General features: G+C 37.7%; 1 protein-coding gene across 1 annotated transcript in view; it reads left to right on the forward strand.

The window, feature by feature from the left end:
- Positions 1 to 2,619: 2,619 nt before the first annotated feature.
- Positions 2,620 to 21,678, forward strand: part of CUL2 (cullin 2) — a 46,849-nt gene continuing 27,790 nt past the window's right edge. Inside the window, exons 1-4 of the mRNA XM_010072811.1 lie at positions 2,620 to 2,759; positions 7,185 to 7,287; positions 9,065 to 9,159; positions 16,554 to 16,659. Coding sequence (XP_010071113.1) covers positions 2,641 to 2,759; positions 7,185 to 7,287; positions 9,065 to 9,159; positions 16,554 to 16,659 — 423 coding nt within the window. The 5' untranslated portion in view covers positions 2,620 to 2,640. The remainder of the gene's footprint in view (positions 2,760 to 7,184; positions 7,288 to 9,064; positions 9,160 to 16,553; positions 16,660 to 21,678) is intronic.

Raw genomic sequence — 21,678 nt, forward strand, 5'->3', positions numbered from 1 at the left:
GGGTGCAGGCACGGGGGGTGGCGGCGGGCAGGGCTGTTTACGGGGGTGACTCGGGTGCCTCTGCTCTTGGCTGTTCACCCACCGTGTTTGTCGGGCTGGTTACGTAGGTTGGAAATTTGGGAAATGTTTTGACGCTGGTCCAATCTGTTTGTGTGAACAAATACATTCAGTATGACAGCGGGAGGTTTTGGAGAATGAGGTGATGGAAGCAACATCCCTTTATTATCCTGGTGTGTAAATACGTTTCAACAATATCTGCTTACCTTAGGGCCTGTCAAACAGGTATGGTTTCCCACCCCCTGGGTAGTATAAACCCTGGGGTAGCTGTTCTGCTCTGCTGGAGTTTTTACCACGGCGGTTACTTGCATGCTCAAAGCTGGTGAGCTTGCTCACTGAAGCACAGCAAACCCCCCACAGAAAAAGTTATGCTGCATTTGTTAACATGTCTATAAAATAAGTTTAAATTCATACTGATGTGAAAGCTGTAAGAGAATACCAAATAACAGTCACTCTGTCTTAAACTGTGTAACCCCAGAATACCTTTAGGACCCTATAGTGCTTTATATATTGGATGTATAGTGCTTTATATATTACTAGGTTTTGGTGATGCTAAACACAGTGTCACTGATTCTGTGTGATGTGTTGCAAGGAGGACAACTTCTTAAACTTTCCTTTTTTGCCCTCAGTTGTGCTTATCAGTGAAGCATTGGTTCTTTTACCTTGGAGGTACCAAGTGTGTTTCAGAGAGAGCAACCTGTAGCATGACACTCCACTAAATATAACTTCATTACCACAAGAGTTTCCTAGGATTCTTAATATTTTTGTGGACCATGATTATTTTTTCTTGGGGTCAGCTGAAAATACTCGTGTTTTCCAAGAAGAAGAATAATATTAGAGCTTTTAGAAGACTGCTACTAGGTTCTTTTTTCCTCTCCTGGAAGTGAACTCTACTTCTGTTTACTTCTACTGAGGTTCATGTTTCTCTGAAACATACGTCAGTTTGTGTTTTTCACCTTACTTTGGTATATTTCTGTTTGTTTTGTGACTTCTTACTGATTTTCTGTGTAGTAAGCCACTAATGACATATGTGGATTGAAGATTTTTTTTATTTTCAAAAGTAATTATAACCATGTTGTAAATATAACAACTTAGATGTTTCTACTGGACTGAAAATATTTATGAACCAGCTACTGAGCTTTATTTCTTGTTGGAAAAGTTTCCTGTTCATAAAACCTAGGATAATATCACTTCCTTGATAGTACGTAGTTGTTACTCAGTTTCTTTATGAAGTCAGAGCAAACGTGGGTTGGGTAATACATTGATTACATTTTAAATGGAAACTGCTGTGTTGCAGGTAGAGGAAAACAACTCCCTGCAGTTACTGAATTCACAGCAGTTAAGGAGCTTAGTTAGTTAGTCAGGGTGGCATTTGGCATGCTATGGTGTAAAAGTTGCATCTGATTTTTTTTTTTTTTTCTTAAACTGAGAAACTATATATTGTGCAGTTTGAGAGAACTAATCTGCCTGAAAAAAAGTTAAGAGCCAGTAGTGGTTAAGGTAGTAGGCTGGTTGCTGAATAGTATTTTAGCGTGACATTTGATTCTTTCCTGTGTAGAGGTGTGCATCTTGTGCTAAAAGTCTGTTCGTCACTGACTTTTTTCCCTTCTGACCTTGAAAATTTGTGAAGACAAGTTAAGAATCATTTGTCCATCTATTTAAAATTGAAATGGAAATATTCTTTCCACTTTTTGTTTTAGTCTTATGATGTCATGTTTCTGAGCAGGATCTAGAGTTGCTTTGTGCATGGAATGTCACATATCGGGTCCTTTCTAGATTAGGTGCATAGGACAGAGACAAACAGAAACAAAGAAGAGGCCTTCACAATTGTGTCTCTCTCAGGACTGCTTTTTTAATTACTTTTTTTCCTAGTTTTATTTCAGTAATTTAATGTTTTTCTTTCAATAAATCTCTTCTGATATTTTTGGCATGAAATTACTAACACAGCTTCTGTATTTTCAGGCCCTGTCTTATTTGAAAGCTTTCACTATTTGTCCTGCTGCACAGTTCAATAAGTTACACAAGCTCTGCTTAATGCTCTGTGTTTGTATGTGTTTTCTTTTTGTCATCCTGATCAAAGCTTTCGGGTTTGTGGCTTTTTAAATATAACACCAAAAATGTCTCATGAAAGCTTCAGGTGAACATAGGCTACAAACTGACAGTAGTAGTTTCAAATACTCTGGTAATACATTCAGTGTGTTACTGCCCAAAATTGTCTCAGATACAGCTGAAACAGTCTTTGCATAAAAACGAACAAACAGAAATTTACAGTAAAGTTGTTTTCTTTGTGTGGCACTGTTAATGGGCAGCTTGGTATGGTGGTGAACTTCATGAGTCACCATGTTGCGAGAGAAATTGGTGTTATGTTATAGGCTATTCATGCAATATTAAAGTTCTAGTCCATAATGTTAAAAATAAGGACTTGAGTGCTTGATTTTGGAGAGTGGGGAAGTGGGGGTGGGTGTTCTTTATGGAAATGCAACAGTTTACAGAGCTTAAATTGAAATAAATCAAAGGATTTTTTAAAAATTATTGTGCAATGTAATCTGATTTTTAATCCTACAGAAACGCTAGAGCCCCACAATGTCCTTGAAACCACGAGTAGTTGACTTCGATGAAACATGGAACAAACTTCTAACAACAATTAAAGCTGTTGTTATGTTGGATTATGTTGAAAGAGCAACGTGGAATGATCGCTTCTCGTATCCTTTAAGTGAAAATCTCGCTTGAAATGTTTAGCATGGATTAGGCCTGTGTTAAAAAACAATTCCAGTGGTCTGGATGAGAAGCCCATTGTAAGGTTGTATCTGTTATTAAGCCTGTGGGTCAGTGGATATGTTGAAAGGGATGGGAAATTCTGCATATTTGGGAAGTATTTTATGTGAAAAACACCACAGTAAGAAAAAGTGAACTGGTCTGAGTGTTACTTCTAGAAGCTCTAGTACTTAGCTTATGCTATAGCTGTTCACAAAAGTACATGCATTGAACTTCCCCTGTTCTGATAATGAGTTTTTCTTGTTTGCTGAAGTGTGTTTGTAGCAGCGGAAACATCTAAGACAGAGAACTCATCTGTAAATTTGAGTGTGTGGGGAGCAGTGAGGTTGTTCTGTTTAAAGATGTCACCCTCTTCTTTGTGCTTCTCAGTGTATGGATGACTACCATATTAGACATTTCTGAAGCAAGGGTTTATTAAAAAAGCCTTCTTCCTTTCCCTCCACCATTACTGCCTCTCTGTTCCTGACAATTAAGCTGTGTTTAAGAGTACTCTTTCTAGCTGTGATCGTATGGTCTTGCTGTTCAAGTAACTGTATATATATTGTTGTGGTGTAACGTTCACATTTTACATGTAAAATAGACTTGTAATTTTTTACAAGATTTAAGTTTCAGTGAACTTCTTTTGAAAGAAGTGTAACTATTCTTACCAGTTGTACTGTGCCTTGTGTCTATGCATTCATTAGCCATTATCTTGTGGTGAATAATTTGAGAATTTCAGGGGGCTTTGTAGCTGTTCTGCAGTAACTTGACTGAGTTTGGTTTAATTATACTTGGGAGAATGGTTTAGACTTATTTATTGATTTGTTAGTTCTTCTGTGTGAAAAAAGATGCTCCCAAGAAGATTCTTATACATAGATTTTTACAGCGTAAGCTTATTCTGTGTGCAGGAGCTAGACTCCAAAGTCTCTTGCTGAGTGTGTTACCATTTCTCTGAATTGCTTTCCCATGTGCCTGTGGTTTGAGTGTGTGCATGTGTATAAATACATAAAAGAAAAATATCGTTGCTCATAGTCTTTGTGGAGCCTTGTTCTATGGTGCAATAATCTTTAAGGAGCTCTTCAATTTAAAATTTTGTAATTAATTTCTGGGGACATGGCTCTTCACCTTGCCTTGAAGTTATGTTCAAATGACTCCGAAATTTGCAGTCTTTTTGAATTAATTATTGTGCACTTATGTGCTGACAAATTGTGCTGTATTCATTCCTTCTGAGCAGTTTTTAAGAACTGCTTATGTCAGTCTTCAACAAGTGTTTAACTGTAGCTTAGAACTCTGAACATTTAAACCAGGGCACCTAGAATAGATTTAAATCTGAAATAATAACTGAATGAGATGTTGTATTGATTCTTGTCACAGTGCTTCACTAGAACTTCTTATGTGGAAGCCTTGTACACAAGTCTGCTGTTGATCCTCTTTTGGGATTTACTCCAGTTGATTGAACATCAGAACGGGTATGCTTATGAGTAGCAGACGCAGGAAGCAGTGTTGGAAGGATCATTTGTCATAAAATTCTTAAGACCTTACTTACTACCATCTCTTAATTATGTTTCTTGTAATGTGGTACTATTAGTGCCTAATTTGGCACTACCAAGAACCTTTTGGCTTATTCTCTATGACTGAATGGCCTGAGGAGCTTGTGTGACTTGTAACTTGCAGTTTAAACATTGATTGTTTAGTACTTTTGCTACCTTTAACTAAACTCTGTGTTTTAACAGAAACTACTCACTGAGTGTTCAACAACTTGGTGAAACTGGTAGTTCTATACAGCTTGTGTGAAAGTTTTTTCCAGGTTTTAAATATATAAACAAAACTGAAGTATTAATTATATGTTTTAGGAAGATGTGGCATTCAAAAATGAATCATCTTGTTCTTTGTTAGCTTTTTATTCTCTGTTAAATGTGAGTAATCTGTTTCTATACATGTACAGGGATGTTAAAGGAAATGTCATATTAACACTTCTTCTTACTGCTTAATAAGCACAACAAAAAGGTGACAAATTATTTTAACTGTGTGTTAATGAAATTCATATGGATTATTTCATTGATTATAGTACCACCTGATCTTTATAGTCTAGTTGAAACAATGATATGGAAACAAAAGATAAGATAGAGCAAAGAATCATTATTTCAGTCTGCAGCGGTGTATTGTAAGAAGTGTTTGCTTTCTCTTGTGCTGCTTGAAACTGCTGAGATCAAATGGTGTATGCAGACTAATAGTGTTTTAGGGATGAGAGGCTTGTACTATGCATATTCCACTTCTAGAACTATTTTTTGCCTCACTACTTCCCCAGAACTTGTTTGTCTTGAATATACTGTTTTCTTTGTAACTCTGATGGTAGTCGTGTTGTTAAACATAGTTTATCTTTAAGAGCTTATATGTCAAACTCGAAATGCTAGAATGGCAATGAGAGCTGGGAACAGCAACTGTTTAAGAGTTAAAATCTTCTGGAAAATATCACTTGAAAGACCGTATGTCACTTTATTTAAACTGTGAGTCATCTTGAGCCACCTTTGACCTTCAGATTTCCTTTCAGGTTCTCTGCAGAAAGAAATGTTTCTAGAGTTGTTTCATTGTTTAGTAAATGGGTGACAGTTATGTTTCTCTTTGAGATATTCTTTATAATAAGTTAGTTATTATGAATGCTTTTTATAGCTTCTAAGACTTTGGTTCTAACTGTTCCGCAGGCTAGGGAGTGCTCTTTATGTTAAGAGGCTGATCAAGCTTGATTAGAGAGTGGTAGTTCATCTGTACTTTGATAACTACCTTTTAGCAGTAAAACTTTTTGAACCAGTAGAACATCAGGATCTTCCTGTTGTTGTCTTGGCTTTTCCATCAACCAAATGAATAGGATGAACAGTACGCAGGGGGAAAGGTAGTCATGCTGCAAACGCAATTAATTTTAAAACTGTGCAACACGACCACCCATCTTTTTCCATTTTTCTCCATGTTTGTTTTTGCTCCTCTAATCCCCCACTTCACAAGGATCCTATGAAGAACCAGAACCTTATAAACATGGATCTTTAAGAACCAACCCAAAGATCAGGAAGAGTAAATCAAGTTCGTATGATCATGATTTTTTCTGACTGTAAGACCTCAAGTGCTTCTGTGGATTTTGATTCAGAGGAAGACCAACAATCACAGAAGTTTTCCAGAAGCTCTACTGTAGTCTTCTAGAGAAGATGTATTCAAAACCTTCTTTTCATATATGATCTTAACTAAATGCTTTTTTAACCCTGAGATGGTATTTGTGAGCTTTTATGGCCTTGGATACAGTATTTTCTTGTTGATGTGGATGTTTGTGGGTTTGTTGGTTTTTTTTGGTTTTTTTTTCCTTCCCTTGGTTTGGAATTCATTCAGTTTCCTATTGCTGGGTAATGCCCTTCAAATAGCAGCTGCTGGAGCACTTAAATCACTCAAGGCTTTTGATGTTATCAGCACAGAGTGAAGGCCCCTAAGCAGCTGTTTGGCTCCAGCTTCCTTTGTCCTTTCTCACCTTGCAAAACTGTCCTGAACTGGAAGGACAAATGGCTTTCACCATTAAAGATAAATCATTGAACAGTAAAGGCTTCTTCCTGATCTTCTAAGGGACAGCAGCACAGAAAAAAAGTGCTGTAAGTTTATGGAGTAAAATACCAGTGGTGTTCAATGGCTCACCTCCCTGAAAGGTGAGGGCTTTTTTTCAATAAGAGATTCACAACATTTTGAACACTACACTTAAATTTAGGTTCTGTAAGCTAGTACAGATTGAGAAAGAATGTGAATTTTCTGTAGGAAATGTACTCTGTGATGTGTTTTTGAGACTCGTGGTAGCTCTTTTTTATAGAAATACAGAGGAACTTAGTATCCAGCAAGTAGAATTCAGTGGTATTTTTTATCATCTCTTTATATCTTCACTTTATGTTTGCTTTGCTCCATACTTGGCTAATCACATTATTAACCTAGTTAGTGCTTCTTTCCATTATCTGAAAAGAGCCTTGGTTTCACATTGACTGCAGTTACAGAGGAAGAATTTTGATGAAAGCTGCTTTTTCACTTTGAGATAATCATATGTTATTCATAGATGTTAAATAAGTGGTAGAAGCCATGTCTGCGTGGGGCTACCAGAAGTTCCAGGATCTTAGCTCTAACATTCCTTCACCTTCCACTACTTAAAATTTATTGTTGACACTGGAAACTTAGATTCTTCACAAATCAGGATGTACGCTAATTTCAAAAAATGATCCATTTTATCTTTTGTGCCAACTGTAAAAAAAAAAAAAAATAAAAATCTAAAAGCGGGGGAGAAGGGAGGGTGGGATATGCTCTATAGTCATAAGTTTTGTTTATAGGTTTTCACACTTTAACTCTGAGCCCAGAGACATTTATGCGTTGTGTGTGGCCTATCCAGAACCTCTTGGGGAGAGACTTTATACTGAGACTAAAATTTTTCTGGAAAATCATGTACGCCATTTGCACAAGGTAACCTGTTCAGTTATTGATGTACACATCGGTGTTGTTTGTCCGTTTTTGACTTTAGGGAGGAGTTTGGTTTGTGTGTATGAGATTATGCAGACTTTATGAGACTAAACCACAGATGACAGAGTTCCAGAGACAGAATATATATATCTATATATGTGATATATGCAACACATATCACACAATAAAGTGTGTCATATATGTGCAGTATCTAAATATCTGTCTACATGTAACACGAAAGAACGAACTTTTTAAGCCAACAATTGTGGCTTATAGAAAATATTAGTTTGCTTGAAAAGTACTTTATTTTCTGTTGAATGCTTGTAGTCAAGTTATAGAAATGTCTTCATTTTACAAATGTGCTCTAGTTTGTTATTAGCCTTCTGTTGCAGCATAAAAGTGTCTGCTCTAGCATCTTGGAAACTGATTATGTATTATCTACTAAAGAAAACTTCTGAAATATGTGGGAAATAAAATAATAAAAATGCTTGGGAAGAGAAGAAGTAATGACAAATTATTTATTATGGTGAATAACAGTACTTGTATACCTCTATAGCTGTGAATTAACTTCTGTCTCATCAACTAAGACAGCTAACTTCGACAGGATCATGATTCATCATGTTGAATATATGGGATAGATGAAGAAAAAATACTGGATAGATGAAGATCGTCTCCTTGTATGTCTGTAAAAACAGAAGTAGATTTAAATAAAGTGTCCACCTGTCTGTACAGAGAATGAATAATTGCAAATTCTGGATAGTAGACTAAATCAGTTCACTAAATTGGCAGATGACTCGTCCAGAAAAGTTATCCCTTTATTTAGTGAGCTGAATGAGCTCAGTTAGGCTAATCAGGCAGGTGCCAGCACAGTAGAAGCTCTGGGAAGAAGTAGAAAGCAAACCTCCATTTTTTGAATTGTCAATCCACCGTTTGTCTTTGAAATAATGTTGGAAAACCTTTGCTAAATTCATACTGCAGAGGAAAGGACTCTCGATTTTGTTTTGTTTACTAGCTTTCCTCTTTTACATTATTTTTGCGTAGGCTTCTTTGGTGCTTGAGCCAGAGTTTAAAATTTCCTACTCTAGGGAGAATTATAGTTGAATTTCTAGGATCACATCTTCCTTCTCAAATAATACTAATTAGTTTAAATTGTTATGTTTTGAAAGTTAATTATATCAGCAGCTTTTTAGATGATGATTTGCTTGAATTCCAAAAGATTTGGGCCTAGACAGAGCTTGAGATGTGTTTAAGTTTGCACGTATCTGCGCAGTGTTAAACTTGTTTTATTCCGTGATTCTTGGTAAGTATGAGGGTTTGCCTAACCAGTAAGGCATAGTGACCTTAAGCAGTTATATTTAAGCAGCTCCTCCAGTGTGTGTGTGGCTGCATGAATTTAAAATTGGCCTGTGTCAGTCAGGGAATGGTTAATGTGAGTTGTCCCAACAGTATGATGTGAGAATATGAACCATGCTTATTCAAGCGAGTACTCCTGTAAAGAAGAATAGAAAATAATACATTATAGGTATTTTTCTGTTTAAATGCAAAATAAAGCAAATTCAGGTGTTGTAGCTGACTTACCAAAGCTTTACAGTATGAAGATTCGTTAGTTTTCTGGTCACTGCAACAGTGTTATTTTTAGACTGGTTAATACTTAGGTGTGGTCTTAATTTTGAAAATGCGATTTTTATTCCAAAATTATAATCCTGTTATAACTTTGTATGTACGTATTCTGTGTTTGTACTAATTTTAGTGGGGGGTGTGTGTGTGTCTTCCTTCACAGAGAGTTCTGGAAGCTGAAGAACAAGTACTGGTTATGTATCACAGATACTGGGAGGAGTATAGCAAAGGGGCAGACTATATGGACTGTTTATACAGGTAAGCTTTGCAAATGGATTGTTAAGCTTTTGAAATGGTTACAGTGATCTGCAGTTTAAGTCTAAGAATGTTGCTTAAAGAGAGCAATAGCTGAATATGCCCCAGGACAGTTTTGGAGAGAATATGGGTAGCAGAACATGAGAAAAAAAGGAGTAATGCTCCAGCAGGTTTGTCTGTGCACTGTTCCTTACCACTGAAGTAATTTTCTAAGATGATTCCTACTATTCTTTCATCACTAATATATTCTACCTTTGTTGTTTCTGATGTTCCAGTGCCAAATATGTTGGTGCTCATCAAGCCTGCTGTGAAGTAGCTCATAATCCTAGGTGTTCTTCTACAAGGATGGCATTGTACTGAAGTGTCCAGTTGAGCAAGCGTGGTTTGTTTCAAAGTTTAGCCACATAGCTTGGCAAAAACACAGCTCTCCCTTCTAGAATAGCCTTTCAGACAAGGCTGTGTGCTCTTTGGGTCCTTTCTTTTCAGGTGAATGGTTGAACTGCAGGGATTGGAGAGGAAGTGAAAATTTCTCCTTTTTTCTTGTCTGAGAACTTCAGAAACTAATAGACTGTATACAGGCAATCAATTTTACAGTTTTTTTTCCAATAGATTACAGCCAAGTCTGTAAATAAAAGCGCAACTAACCCTGGTATTTTTGTATTTCTGCTGTTTCCTGAGTTGCAAATGTATTTCATTGTCTAGTGATAGCTTAAGCATAGAAAACTCACCCATTCATGAGTTGCTAGAATTATAATTATATTGGGATGTCTTTGGTTTTACTAGGATTTGGATTTTAATTCCACTGTGAGTGTAGTTTGCACATTCTAGTGTCCATTATGCATGTGATACCCAGCAGGTAAATATAAGTTACGAGGCACTGTGAACATTGTACTTATTTGACGATGTGATGTGAAGATTTGCAAAGGATTTCAAGACTTTTTCTGTTCCATTAGGAGATCTATGTGTGATCTTGCAGAATCTATTAAATCGTCACTAGCAGACTGGGAACAAATGTGATGGAAGCCCATCTTGGGCTTGCAAACTTTAGTTCCATAATATGTCAGTAACTTAACTGGAGAGTTGATATAGAGGGGGGAAAAAAATCCTATTTAATGTGTCTGAATCTTACTGATTCTGCTTTGTGTAACAGTTTTTCTGAGCACTTCAGCATTTCTGGTCGTAAACCAGGAAAATAAAATACTTCTCCAGCAGTGTGAATGTGCTTTTTAGTTTTATGTTTAAACAAGCGAGGGCATTATTTTTCTGGACAGCTGTTATGCACATAAACCAACCTGTGTGTGTGTATATATATATGTATATTTACACACACGTGTATATATACATATACATATATACATATAAATACACATATATATAAAAATAAGCTCAGTAGAGCAGTAGTCATACATCAGTGAAGCCAAGTTCTTAAACTCTGAAGTTATTTATTTCATGCCAGCTCTGCCCATTCTACTCTTCTTCCTGCTTTACGTATGGTGTTTTGGTCCAGAAAATGTACTTGTTAGGTGTTATGTTGCAAATAATTTTACCTCAGAGTTACATCTTCTTTCTTTGTGTTGAAATTGAAGACTCTAAAGGATATGACTTTGTGGAAGTATGATTTTTCTGTTCAATAATAAAATGTACATTGTAGTGGGAACTAAAAGACCCGCTCACATGAAGGCAGGAAATAATTCAGTGCTTGATGAGTAGAGTCACAATGACTTTCACACATTGGAAACGTTTCATCAAGTGTTACGTTACTTTTTTGGTTTTTGAGAGAATGTTTTGAGTGAAAGTACTTCTGAAGAGCATAAGATATTGTTTTTTATGAAGCAGTTGGAGTTCTTTTCTTACTTGCATGCCTACTCTCAAAAAAGCACCATAAATTAGTCAACCCTGTTGTATCCCAGGATCTAATTTGTATAATTTTTCCAGCAATGAAAACTGATTAATCCTTACAGCTAGTAATCTTAATGTTATTTTTAATTAGATTGCTTTAAATTTTAAATAGGCTCACAACTCTGTGTCTTAAACTTCTTAAGCCTTCTACCATGATAGGTAATATTTGAAATACTGCTAAAATGTGAGACACTTTCAAGCAAAATTTATAAAATGCAGGAGGAGTCATGTGACTGGCAATGCAGCCAGATGTTTTCTTTCTTTGATGTTGATTTTGGTGTGGTTTTTTTTGCCCACCCCTCTGGGTGCATTTTGCTAGGAAAACACATTTGGATTCAGTTTGAAAACTAAAATCCCATACACGCTTGACTAAACCAAGGTGATGAAGCTGATGGAATAAAGAACACTTGATGTTAAATAAACTTCCTCAGTTGATTTTGTTAGTTCTGATGATAAACATGGTAGATAAAAACAATGCTGGACATTGGCGCTTATCAGTGTCTTGGTGCTATGACTGTTTTCATAGGTAATCATACTGGTAGAAAATTCTGTTTTGTGCACCTTTATTTCAAGTAACTGGAAGGCTTTGCTATTGAGCAGATTGAAGTTAATTTCAATTATTTTTTTTAAACAGATGAAGTTTTAAAATCTGCTCATAATAAAATCTTGAAAACTAAACATAGTGCACCTTTGGCTTTGTTCCCTTTTGTCTTTTTTTTTAAACAGTTGTAGTAATACTAGCATATTAATGTATAGTGATTTTTAGTTCTTTAGGCTAATCTTAGTTCTCTTTCTTTTTGTACTTTTATGAGACATCTTCCTTCCCTTTCAGGATTAAACTTCAACCAGTTTTGTCATGATAATGACTTTGTCATGGTTAATTTGTATTCTGATTCTAAGTACAATATCACAGTAACCTGTAATGCAATTAAAACTAATTCCAGTCCCCTTCTCATTTTTTTTAAGCGTTAAGAAGCTGTTGCTCTTAATCATGCTTACTAATTATATAGTTTAACAAATATGAAGAAGATATAAACACACAAGAAGTCCACCAGTGTTTGAAATCTAACATTAATGGTGTTTTTCCGTTGAAACTTTCTACTGAAGGAGCTGCCTTCATTTTAGGCTGTAGCATTTGGTAGCTCTGGGAGATTTACTTCCACATCACATAATTATTATTGGTCGTATCATTTTTGATACAGCAGTTGGATTCACAACATTTTAGTATCTGCAGTGCTTTGTCATAATGAAGTGGCTTTCATTTATTAGCTAATCCTCATATTGTGGTAGATTACTTTAGCCCTGTTTTACAGATCTGTGAAAGGGAATACTTCATCTGTGCTTAAGGGTGAATGAGAACAGATACTGGATTAGGAAAATTTCCAGTGCTGAGCACTTGCATGTGCTAAAGCATTCTGGTTGTGTAAAACACTGGTTCTGCTGCTTTTAGTATAGCTCTTGCAAAGTCACCGCTTCATGTTTTCATTGAAACATTTTTTTTTTACATGTAGGTGTGAATGAACATCTGAAGGTCATCCATTTCAACCTTATGCTCAGAATAGGGCTAACCTCAAAGTTAAACTAGGTTGCTTAAAGTTTTGTTGTCAAATTCTGAACTCGTTCGAGGACAGATGCTGCTGCCCTTGAGCAGCCTCTTTTAGTGCTTGATTTACTCTCATTCTAAAAAATTTTCCTGTATGTCTGTTTGGAATTTGTCATGTTGCAACTCCTGTGCGTTGCTTCCAGCCTTTTCTCTGTTCTCCTCATCTTATGTACGCCTCATGCTCTGCACCCTAGCTGTTTCAATGAGCTTTCTCTGGGCTCTTCCATTCGTCCAGATTTGTTGTATTTGAGTACTCAAAACTGGTTGTGATATTCCAGGTATGTCCTCACAAGTAATGAGGGAACAATCGCCTCCCTTGGCTTGCCTGGTACGCTCTTGCGAATGCAGCCAAGGAGGTGGTTGGTTTTCTGTCGGCTCCCCAAGGCAAACTGCTAACTTGGTATCCACCCATGAGGAACACTGTTCATAATGTATTCCCAGATAGATTTAGCACTGCTGACCATATTAATGCACATGGAAATTATTGGAAACTTTAATACAATTGCTTATACCTATTATCCAGTAATGTACCCATTTATAACTTTGCCGTGTGATTGTGTACGCATTCTGTAGCTTGCAAAGCAGTTTAGTTGTGCGAGTGGTAGGTTGCAGAAAATCTTAATAAACAAACTGAATTCTTCTGAAAACTAACGGTACTAATTAGGCTTAGCTAATTAGTTATGGTTTTGTTGATTGCCTTCTACATATCAGAAGAGTGAATGATATTGCCACATAGGATCGTTATCCATTTCTCTGTTCGTGAGCACTTGCAGTGGCCTGTGAAAATCTTTAGCAGGGTTTTCTCAGTGCAAATTTCTGAAAGCAATTTCCTCGACATTCAGTCGAGTTTATTCCTGAATGCTCTTCTGCTAGACTCACATGCCGTTTTGGGGATCAGTATAGCAGTCTGACTATGTGTGTGGAAGGGCAGGAAGAAGGGGGAACACAAGAGTGAGTTTCTTCTTTATCTTTGGAGGACTTTCAGAGGAGGAAAACATCTGAACATGGTGTGTCTACCCGTTTTAGCTTAAAAAGGTATAGTACTTCTAGAAATATATATAGTCATGTGTTGTTCTGTGGTGTCATATCACGGATGGACAGACTTAAAGGAGGTAAATTCTTTTGGCTTTATCACGGAGAACATAACCAGGAGCTGTCTTGAGGCAGGTATGCTCTTAGGTTTATTACATTCAAGCCAAGTTTCACAATGTCTGTTTTGCCAACACTAATGGCTGTTTCTTATCTAGGAGTGTGTAATTCAAACTACTAAAACCAAATAAAACATTAAAAGAAAAAGCCACATATCTAATCCTTCTGACAAGGCATTGCAAAGTCTGTCCCCTCAAGGACACTGTGGGCTGTTGAGATGTGGAAACATTGCTTTGGGAATGTGGTCACTCTGTCTAGAATAGTAATCTGCGGTCCTTGGTTGATCTGAAAATACCAAATGCATGAAAGTTACCAGGTAACCTGTCCCAATAATTAGCTAGCCTTCTAATTCTTAAATTAGTTTTTGCAGTTTATTTTTTTGCTAAATTCATTGTAAGAGAATGTACCCCTTTATTTGGCAGAATTACCAGGTCCTTTGTATCTGAAAAAATTTGCCCACAAAAATACTCATGTACTAGACATTTTCCTGATACTGTTAATTTAGATGGAACTCTGCCTTTCAGTATTCTATTGTAAAGTAGGTATTTGTTTTGAAGGAGTCTTCTAACACTCTTCTAAATTCCAGACTTTTAAATGTTTTTCTGGAGTGGAGGCTTGGTCAGTGTGTTTTGAGGTTTGGGTACCAAAAGGTATATTACTTTGCTAATACCATGAAAGGAAACAAACCTCAATTTTCTGATCTTGTTTGTCATTTTTTCTCATCAGACAGCAAAGCATAGGCCTGCACAGGTGCACTCTCAAGTAATTGGGCCTGAGCTATGTGATCAGGTATTTCAAATTTTCACCTGGAAGTTTTCTCTTAATAGTATCAAGAGTCTGTGGGTGATTTCTGGTATTATCAACTCATGCCCAATCCTTGTCTCCACAGTAAGTTACAGGTGAACCTTATGGATGTCTTCTAAAAGTAAGAAATACAGATCAAGTATTTGAAGTAGTTATTCAAGGTGAAAAATGGTTTGACTTCAGTGGAGAAGTTGATTTGAGATTATACTGTTTACACATCCTTTGCAGTTATTGGCTTGTGCTTGGTTCTGGAAGTTGATGGTAAAAGTAGGGGAAGGGGAGAGGAAATGTGGGCAAATTTGGCTTTGGTTTTGAGGCAGAGCGTGGTGACGCTTTTGCCACAAGTGGTTCTGTTTGCAGGCTTCCTGCCCACCACCTTTTTTGCTTGAATCAAGTAGGTCTTTGCAGAGGTACCTGATCTAGGTTAAAATTATTTATTCACTTGTGGCCGCATTAGTTTTAAGATGGGTCGGTTGCCTGATCTGGGTTTGTTGAGAACATATGCACCGATGGAAGAGAGAGGCTGTAAATGAGGAGAGCACAGGGCTTTCCTTTTGAGCAAGCTTAACAGGAAAAGTGGAATGGCAGCTGCGGGCTTTGTTCACATGGAGGGGGTGGGAAATATCATCAAGGAGCATGCCTGCCTTAAGGCTTGTGTTCCGGCTATACTGGCTGTCCACACAAGTTTTATATGCAAGGGTGGGCCTGTAGCCTTCAACACAGACTTGCCATTTGCAATTTATGATGTGGTTTGCAGTACTCTAAGACTCTGGAGTCTGAAGGTTATGCCACTGTATTCCAGTTTGCTACCTCTGCACTGTCACAAGTCTTCCTTCTTTGGACTCTGTGGTGTCCTAAATTCTTTCAAGTTCACAGGTTTCCATAGTGCGTTTCTCCTTTTCTTTGCTTGTCATTTGCCTTCCTGCCCAGAATGTTCAGACATCACTAAACTTGTGCAGCCTCTGAAGCTGGAATCTCTTAAAGTGCTTCAGTAATCTGTCTCTCTTCAGTGTCTGAAACTGTGCATCTTGAAACTGCTAGTTGCATTAAAAAAAAAAAAAAAATTCTCAGTTGCCTTATTTAAGCAGTAACATAAATATTCTAAGTATGGTTATTAAAGACATTAGGAATTTTTTCCCAGTTATCTGGGAAGAGAAGGAGAATTGTTCAGTTTAAAAATGTTACTGCATTTCTTTTAAGGGAATACTGAGAATTAAGAGGGGCATTTTATCAGGTCTTGTGCAGAAACCATTTTCTGATTTCTATAAAAACTATACATAGAATAGTAAATACTAAATACTGAAAAGCATTTATAACATTTCTTCTTTATAACTGTTAAAATAATTTCTGCAAATTCTTCTCTTAAGATTTGTAATACAGCTGTTTGCTAGTGACCTGAGTAAGGGATCATAACGGACAAAAATTGGCCCTGTAAAAATTGACACTATTTTGCATTTCTCAGACTAAAACACAAAAATAATAAACAGTACAGGTAGAAGAAAATACTTTTTGTGTAAAAATACCTGATACTTAGAATGTTTTTCTATCATTAAAAATGAATAAACTACTATCACTCTGATACTAGTCAGCTGCTCAGAATTGAGCAGTTATTTTGCATATACATGTATGAGTAATATGGCACTGTATGTTGAAAGGCTGTATTCATACAGAAGTATCTTGCACACCCAGAAAATGCAGAGAGAGATATGTCAGGCTACTGTTTGATATCTCAGTTACTAACACTGTACTGTTTTAATATGATGTAAGGTTTTTTAAATTGAAGTAATTTATCTTTTAAGAATTTCCTACAGATAGCAGTGGCATTGGTTAAAAGGCATTATCTTTTGTGATGTGGAAGACATTTCACAACTCCAAATTTATTTTTTTAAAGATAGTTTTTCTTTTACCTAGTATTTTCACTAGAATATCTTTATTTCTGTAGGTACCTCAACACACAGTTTATTAAGAAGAACAAATTGACTGAAGCTGATCTTCAGTATGGTTATGGAGGGGTGGATATGAATGAACCATTGATGGAAATAGGAGAGGTAAGTATCTCTGAAAGCGGGGGTGGATATAAACTGTATACCGAAGTGCTATAAGTTCAGTTTTGTCCTTTTAAACTTTGCCTTTTCTGTGTCACAACATCTGATTAGTTAAATACAAAAGAAGATTTAAGCACTGAACCCTTTGGAAAATGAGATTACAATTTTGATGTAGAAAAACATAGTGACCTAGGGGGGAAGAAAGCAAATATGAAAACTATTGGAGAACTTCAGTTTAAAAAAGTTTAATAAAACTTTAATAACGTTAATAAAAGTTTGGTTTATTAAGTGACACTACTATCTAGAAAATATTCTGAAGAAGCAGTACTTTTGATTTTGGAAGTGTTGAAATACTAACTTCAGGCTTCTATTTCTTGATGTCACAAAGTGTAACAGCTGTTTTATGAGGTTAGTCTTCTGCAATACTGTACATCTTATTTTTTAATGCAAGCGCTTTTGTACTTCTCTTATAACAACTCGAATAGAGATTTTGAAAGAAAAAGTAGACGTTCTGTGCACAAAAATGTGGGTAGGGCTTATCTTTAAAGAAAAAAGTAATTTAGGGCAAGCACAAGGGTGTTGACACAGTTACTAGTGTAAGTTGGAAAGGTTGAGGGTAATTTTTTAAATACCTATAAAATGAAAAAACTTGTCAGTAGTAGGATTGTGTTAAGATACCACCCTGTGCACTTCAGCTATGCAGAAGTGAAGTATACATCGTTTCTGTCACTTCATGGCTACTCTTTACCATGAAATATAAGAAAGTAAAATTAAAAAAAAATTTACAGTAAAAAAAATATTTCACATTTTTCCAGAAAAAGTGTTTCAGAGTGTCTCTAAGAAGATTTTGAATCACCTTTTCAGTCAAAATCAGAACAAGAATCACAGTCCTTTACAGAGTGGAGTAGAAACTTCTCTTCTGAATGCTTATCTGTGTATCTGTTTGCTGTGTGTCTGTATATATACACACTGTGAGCTGGAGAATTCCATTTTATTCTGTCATTATTTGTAGTGGTGTATTGTTTTTTTCCTTTCTTCTCTTTGTTTGCCTTTTTCTGTAAAAGGGAAGTGAACACTTCTCGTTTTTTGTTTTGTTTGACCTGTCATTGGTAACTGTTGTAGCTCTACCTCTTTGATTTCATTGTTTTAAGCAGATCTCTGCTGCCTTTAGTTAAGAGTAAGGAGAGACTGTGATGCATGAAGAAGCATCTTCTGTGCTTCTGACCCAGCTACCCAGCTGATAAAGATGGCACTGACAGTTAAAATTGTTAATCCTCTGACAGATTGGGAGTGGGCTGAAAAAAAAAACAAACAAACAAAAAAAACCCAAACAACCCAGAAACATAATATGCTTTAAGTCAAGGCAATTCAGGAAAGGAAATTCTTCTCTTGTCTACCTGTACTGTCTCCAAGGCTTGCTAATCAGTGGCATCTGTAAAGGCTTATCAGAGCTTGGAAGTGCATCTATTGCTGCACTGTTTATGGTATCTTCAAAATGGCATAAATGTTATTCCTTATTTCCTCAGACTGAGATTTAGCAGAGTCTGTTCCCACGAATGTCGGAGATAGTCCGTAGCTCTTGTGAATGACTTAGTTCAGCTGCTTTGGGGGCTGGGAGTAGCTCTGGGCTTGGTCTTGGGGTTCAGTAGTGCTCATGTATTGATGAATTCTCCCCCAGCTTCAGTGTGCTACTCTATTCCAAGGTACAACCCAAAGGATGGTAGTGGTGACTTTTGCCTGTAGCTTTCTGCTATAGGGTGTGTTAACCAAAGAAGAACAAACATCAGGCCTGATAATTCAGCTTTTTTGGAGTATTCCATTTTCCTCGTGTTTATGAGGAAAGCAAGGCGCAATGATGATGAGGCACACTTGTCTTCAAGCTTCCCAGTGGTTGTTCTAGGGTGGTACATCCCTAGTTCATCATTTGGGCAGGTTATGGTGAGGGTCAAGATTCTTAAACTGTAGCTGTCAGCCTTTGGTTTTTGATGAGGTGTTTGGATTATGATGTCTGGAATTCCACTAATGGCTTTTTCATTATCTCACTCCCCAAGACTCCTTCCATTTCTCTTTACCAAATACTATCTTTGTAATCTGTAGTATTAGGAGGAAAATTTTGGATCTTGAGACGGTGAAGTTAATCTCTGTTCATTGCTGGTGTAGGATGGGTTTATGGCAGTTACTCCTTTGCGCTGGAAAGAATGGAGGCTGGTGTCCTACACTCAAGTAGCTTAATGCGTTAAATTGCAGCTCTGTTTTTGGTGAATCCATTGCCCTAGAAATAAAAGTACTTCATGATTCTTGACCTACAAGGCACTTGCCAAGTTTATCAAGACTTTGTTTTGAAAGTGTTTTCTCTCTTGTTATGGTTCCTGTTTAGGATTCTCTCTTTTACTCTTTGGATTGCACTAGGGGCTTTGACAGAAGTCATTATTTCAGTTGTTCATCACTTTAGAATGGAAGGAATTATCATTTATCCCTTTTTAGATGACTGAGATGAACTGTCCTTTATCTACCCGAGAGCAAACAGGCTTTTTTTATATATAGCTCTCATCAGTCTCAGCATGAAGTTACAGAAATAATGCCCAGTATTTGTAGAAGCAGAACTGTCTGAAGTTTCTGTCTCAGCATCACTCCTGTGTGCTAATGAAACTTTGGGAGCTTTTCAGTAATCATAAATGAGTACACACTTGCTTAGTTCTTCTGGGGTGTGTAGCAGTAGGTACATACAAGAGACCAGAGGTGCATATGTGATGTGTATGGGCATGGCTTCAAACAGTTCATCATCCCTATAAGTGTTCCAGACATTAAGTAATTGTTGTTCTAGGAAAAATACAGGATGAGATCAGTTGATGAAAGTAGTCTGCTAGTGCATGCAAGAGTTGTTTGGGTTTTTTTTTCTGTCTGCATGTTATGAATGCATGGTGGAGGATACTGCTTTTCTGAGTTGAGCTTCTATCACCAATTTCAGACCTCTGAAGTTTTCAATGAGTCTGGGGGAGCCCTGAGCTAGAAGGTAGTTATGATGTGCCTTCTGGTTTTCTCCCCCATCATGGGGCAACAGATTCTGGAAAATGGAAGAAACTGCCATGTTCTCTGTTGTCAATCAAGTTGAAAAGTAAGATCAGTCCCTCTCTTTAACGAGAAAAAAGTCTCTTAAACTAATACATCAGGTTGCTGGATTGACCTGTCTGTAGTTTACTTGACAAGAAAATTCCTGCAGAAAACTTGAAGCTGGTAGATAACATGTGAGAGGGACCATGCTGGAGACCGCATCTTGGAGACCCCATTGCAGAAGAGAGTTCTCTGATGTCATCCTCTTCACCTCATAGTCACAAAATGTCAGTCTCTTTTTTTTTTTTTTTTTTTTTTTTCCCCTCTCCAGAACTAGCTTCTTTCAGCATTTGCTGCTGGATGAGTTCCTGACACATCCAGTTCTGGATGAGTTTTCCTCTAACTCTTCTACTCTTCGTGAAGCAAGACAGTGAAAATCACTCCTAAGACAACTTCGATTTCAAAATGTTACGTGTCTTTTGATTTATAAGCAAACCTTTACCTCTTCTTTGGATGTGCTTATGATGCAGCTGAGTCAGCTTTACCTCCCAGAATTCTGTACCCTGCATTACAGCATAGGTGCTGGATGGCTGTGACAGAGCAAGTTCATTTGTCTGCTCTTTAAAAGGAAGATTTATTTCACAAAGTGGATCAGCTAGGGTACCTAATAGATAGCTAGATGCCTACTTTCGGTTAGGCATACCTGGTTGATATTTTAATTTTTGCAGGTAGGGCCCTGTTAGTTGTGTCAAAGCTTTCTTTGTGGGTCGAGGCAATACCAAGCACAAATAGAGGCTGGGTGAAAAAAGGATAGAGAACAGCTCTGAGGAGAAGGACTTGGGGATATTGGTTGATGAGAAGCTCAACATGAGCCGGCAGTGTGCACTTGCAGCCCAGAAAGCCAACCGTGTCCTGGGCTGCGTCAAAAGAAGCATTAGCAGCAGGTCGAAGGAGAGGAGACTGAGGGGTGACCTAATTAATGTTTATAAATACGTGAAGGGTGAGTGTCAGGAGGATGGAGCCAGGCTCTTCTCTGTGACATCTAGTGATAGGACAAGGGGCAATGGGTTCAAGCTGGAACATAGGAGGTTCCACTTGAATATGAGGAAAAACTTCTTTACAGTGAGGGTGACAGAGCACTGGAACAGGCTGCCCAGAGAGGTTGTGGAGTCTCCTTCTCTGGAGACATTCAAAGCCCACCTGGATGTGTTCCTGTGTGATCTGATCTAGGTGTCCTGCTCCGGCAGGGGGATTGGACTAGATGATCTTTCGAGGTCCCTTCCAATCTCTAACATTCTGTGATTCAGTGATTCTCCCCCTCTGCTCTCGTGAGATCCCATCTGGATCTGGAGTACTGTGTTCAGATGTGGGGCCCCCAACATATAAAAGACATGGACCTGTTGGAGAGAGTCCAGAGGAGAGCCACGAAAGTAATAAGAAGGCTGGAGCACCTCCCCTATGAGGACTGGCTGAAAGAGTTGGGGTTGTTCAGCCTGGAGAAGAGAAGGCTCTGAGGAGACTTAACAGCAGCCTTCCAGTACCTGAAGGGGGCCTACAGGAGAGATGGGGAGGCACTCTTTATCAGGGAGTGTAGTGAGAGGACACGGGGTAATGGTTATAAGCTGAAAGAGGGTAAATTTAGACTAGACATTAGGAAGAAATTTTTTACTATGAGGGTGGTGAGACACTGGCACAGGTTGGCTAGAGAAGCTGTGGATGCCCCATCCCTGGAGGGTTTGAAGGCCAGGCTGGATGAGGCTTTGAGCAACCTGGGCTAGTGGGAGGTGTCCCTGCCCACAGGGGGGCTGGAACTCAATGGTCTTTAAGGTCCTTTCCAACCCAAACCATTCTATGATTCTTAGCAGCAGTATTCCCTCTGTCCTCATTGGTTTTGGACATTTCATTTTTCCCCAGTTTGCTATTCACTGGTAGGTGTTTCTAGAGAGCCGGGGGGGGGGGGGGGGGGGGCGC

Source organism: Pterocles gutturalis, unplaced genomic scaffold (genome assembly GCF_000699245.1).
Source record: "Pterocles gutturalis isolate BGI_N339 unplaced genomic scaffold, ASM69924v1 scaffold25412, whole genome shotgun sequence".
In the NCBI taxonomy this organism is placed as follows: Eukaryota; Metazoa; Chordata; class Aves; order Pterocliformes; family Pteroclidae; genus Pterocles; species Pterocles gutturalis.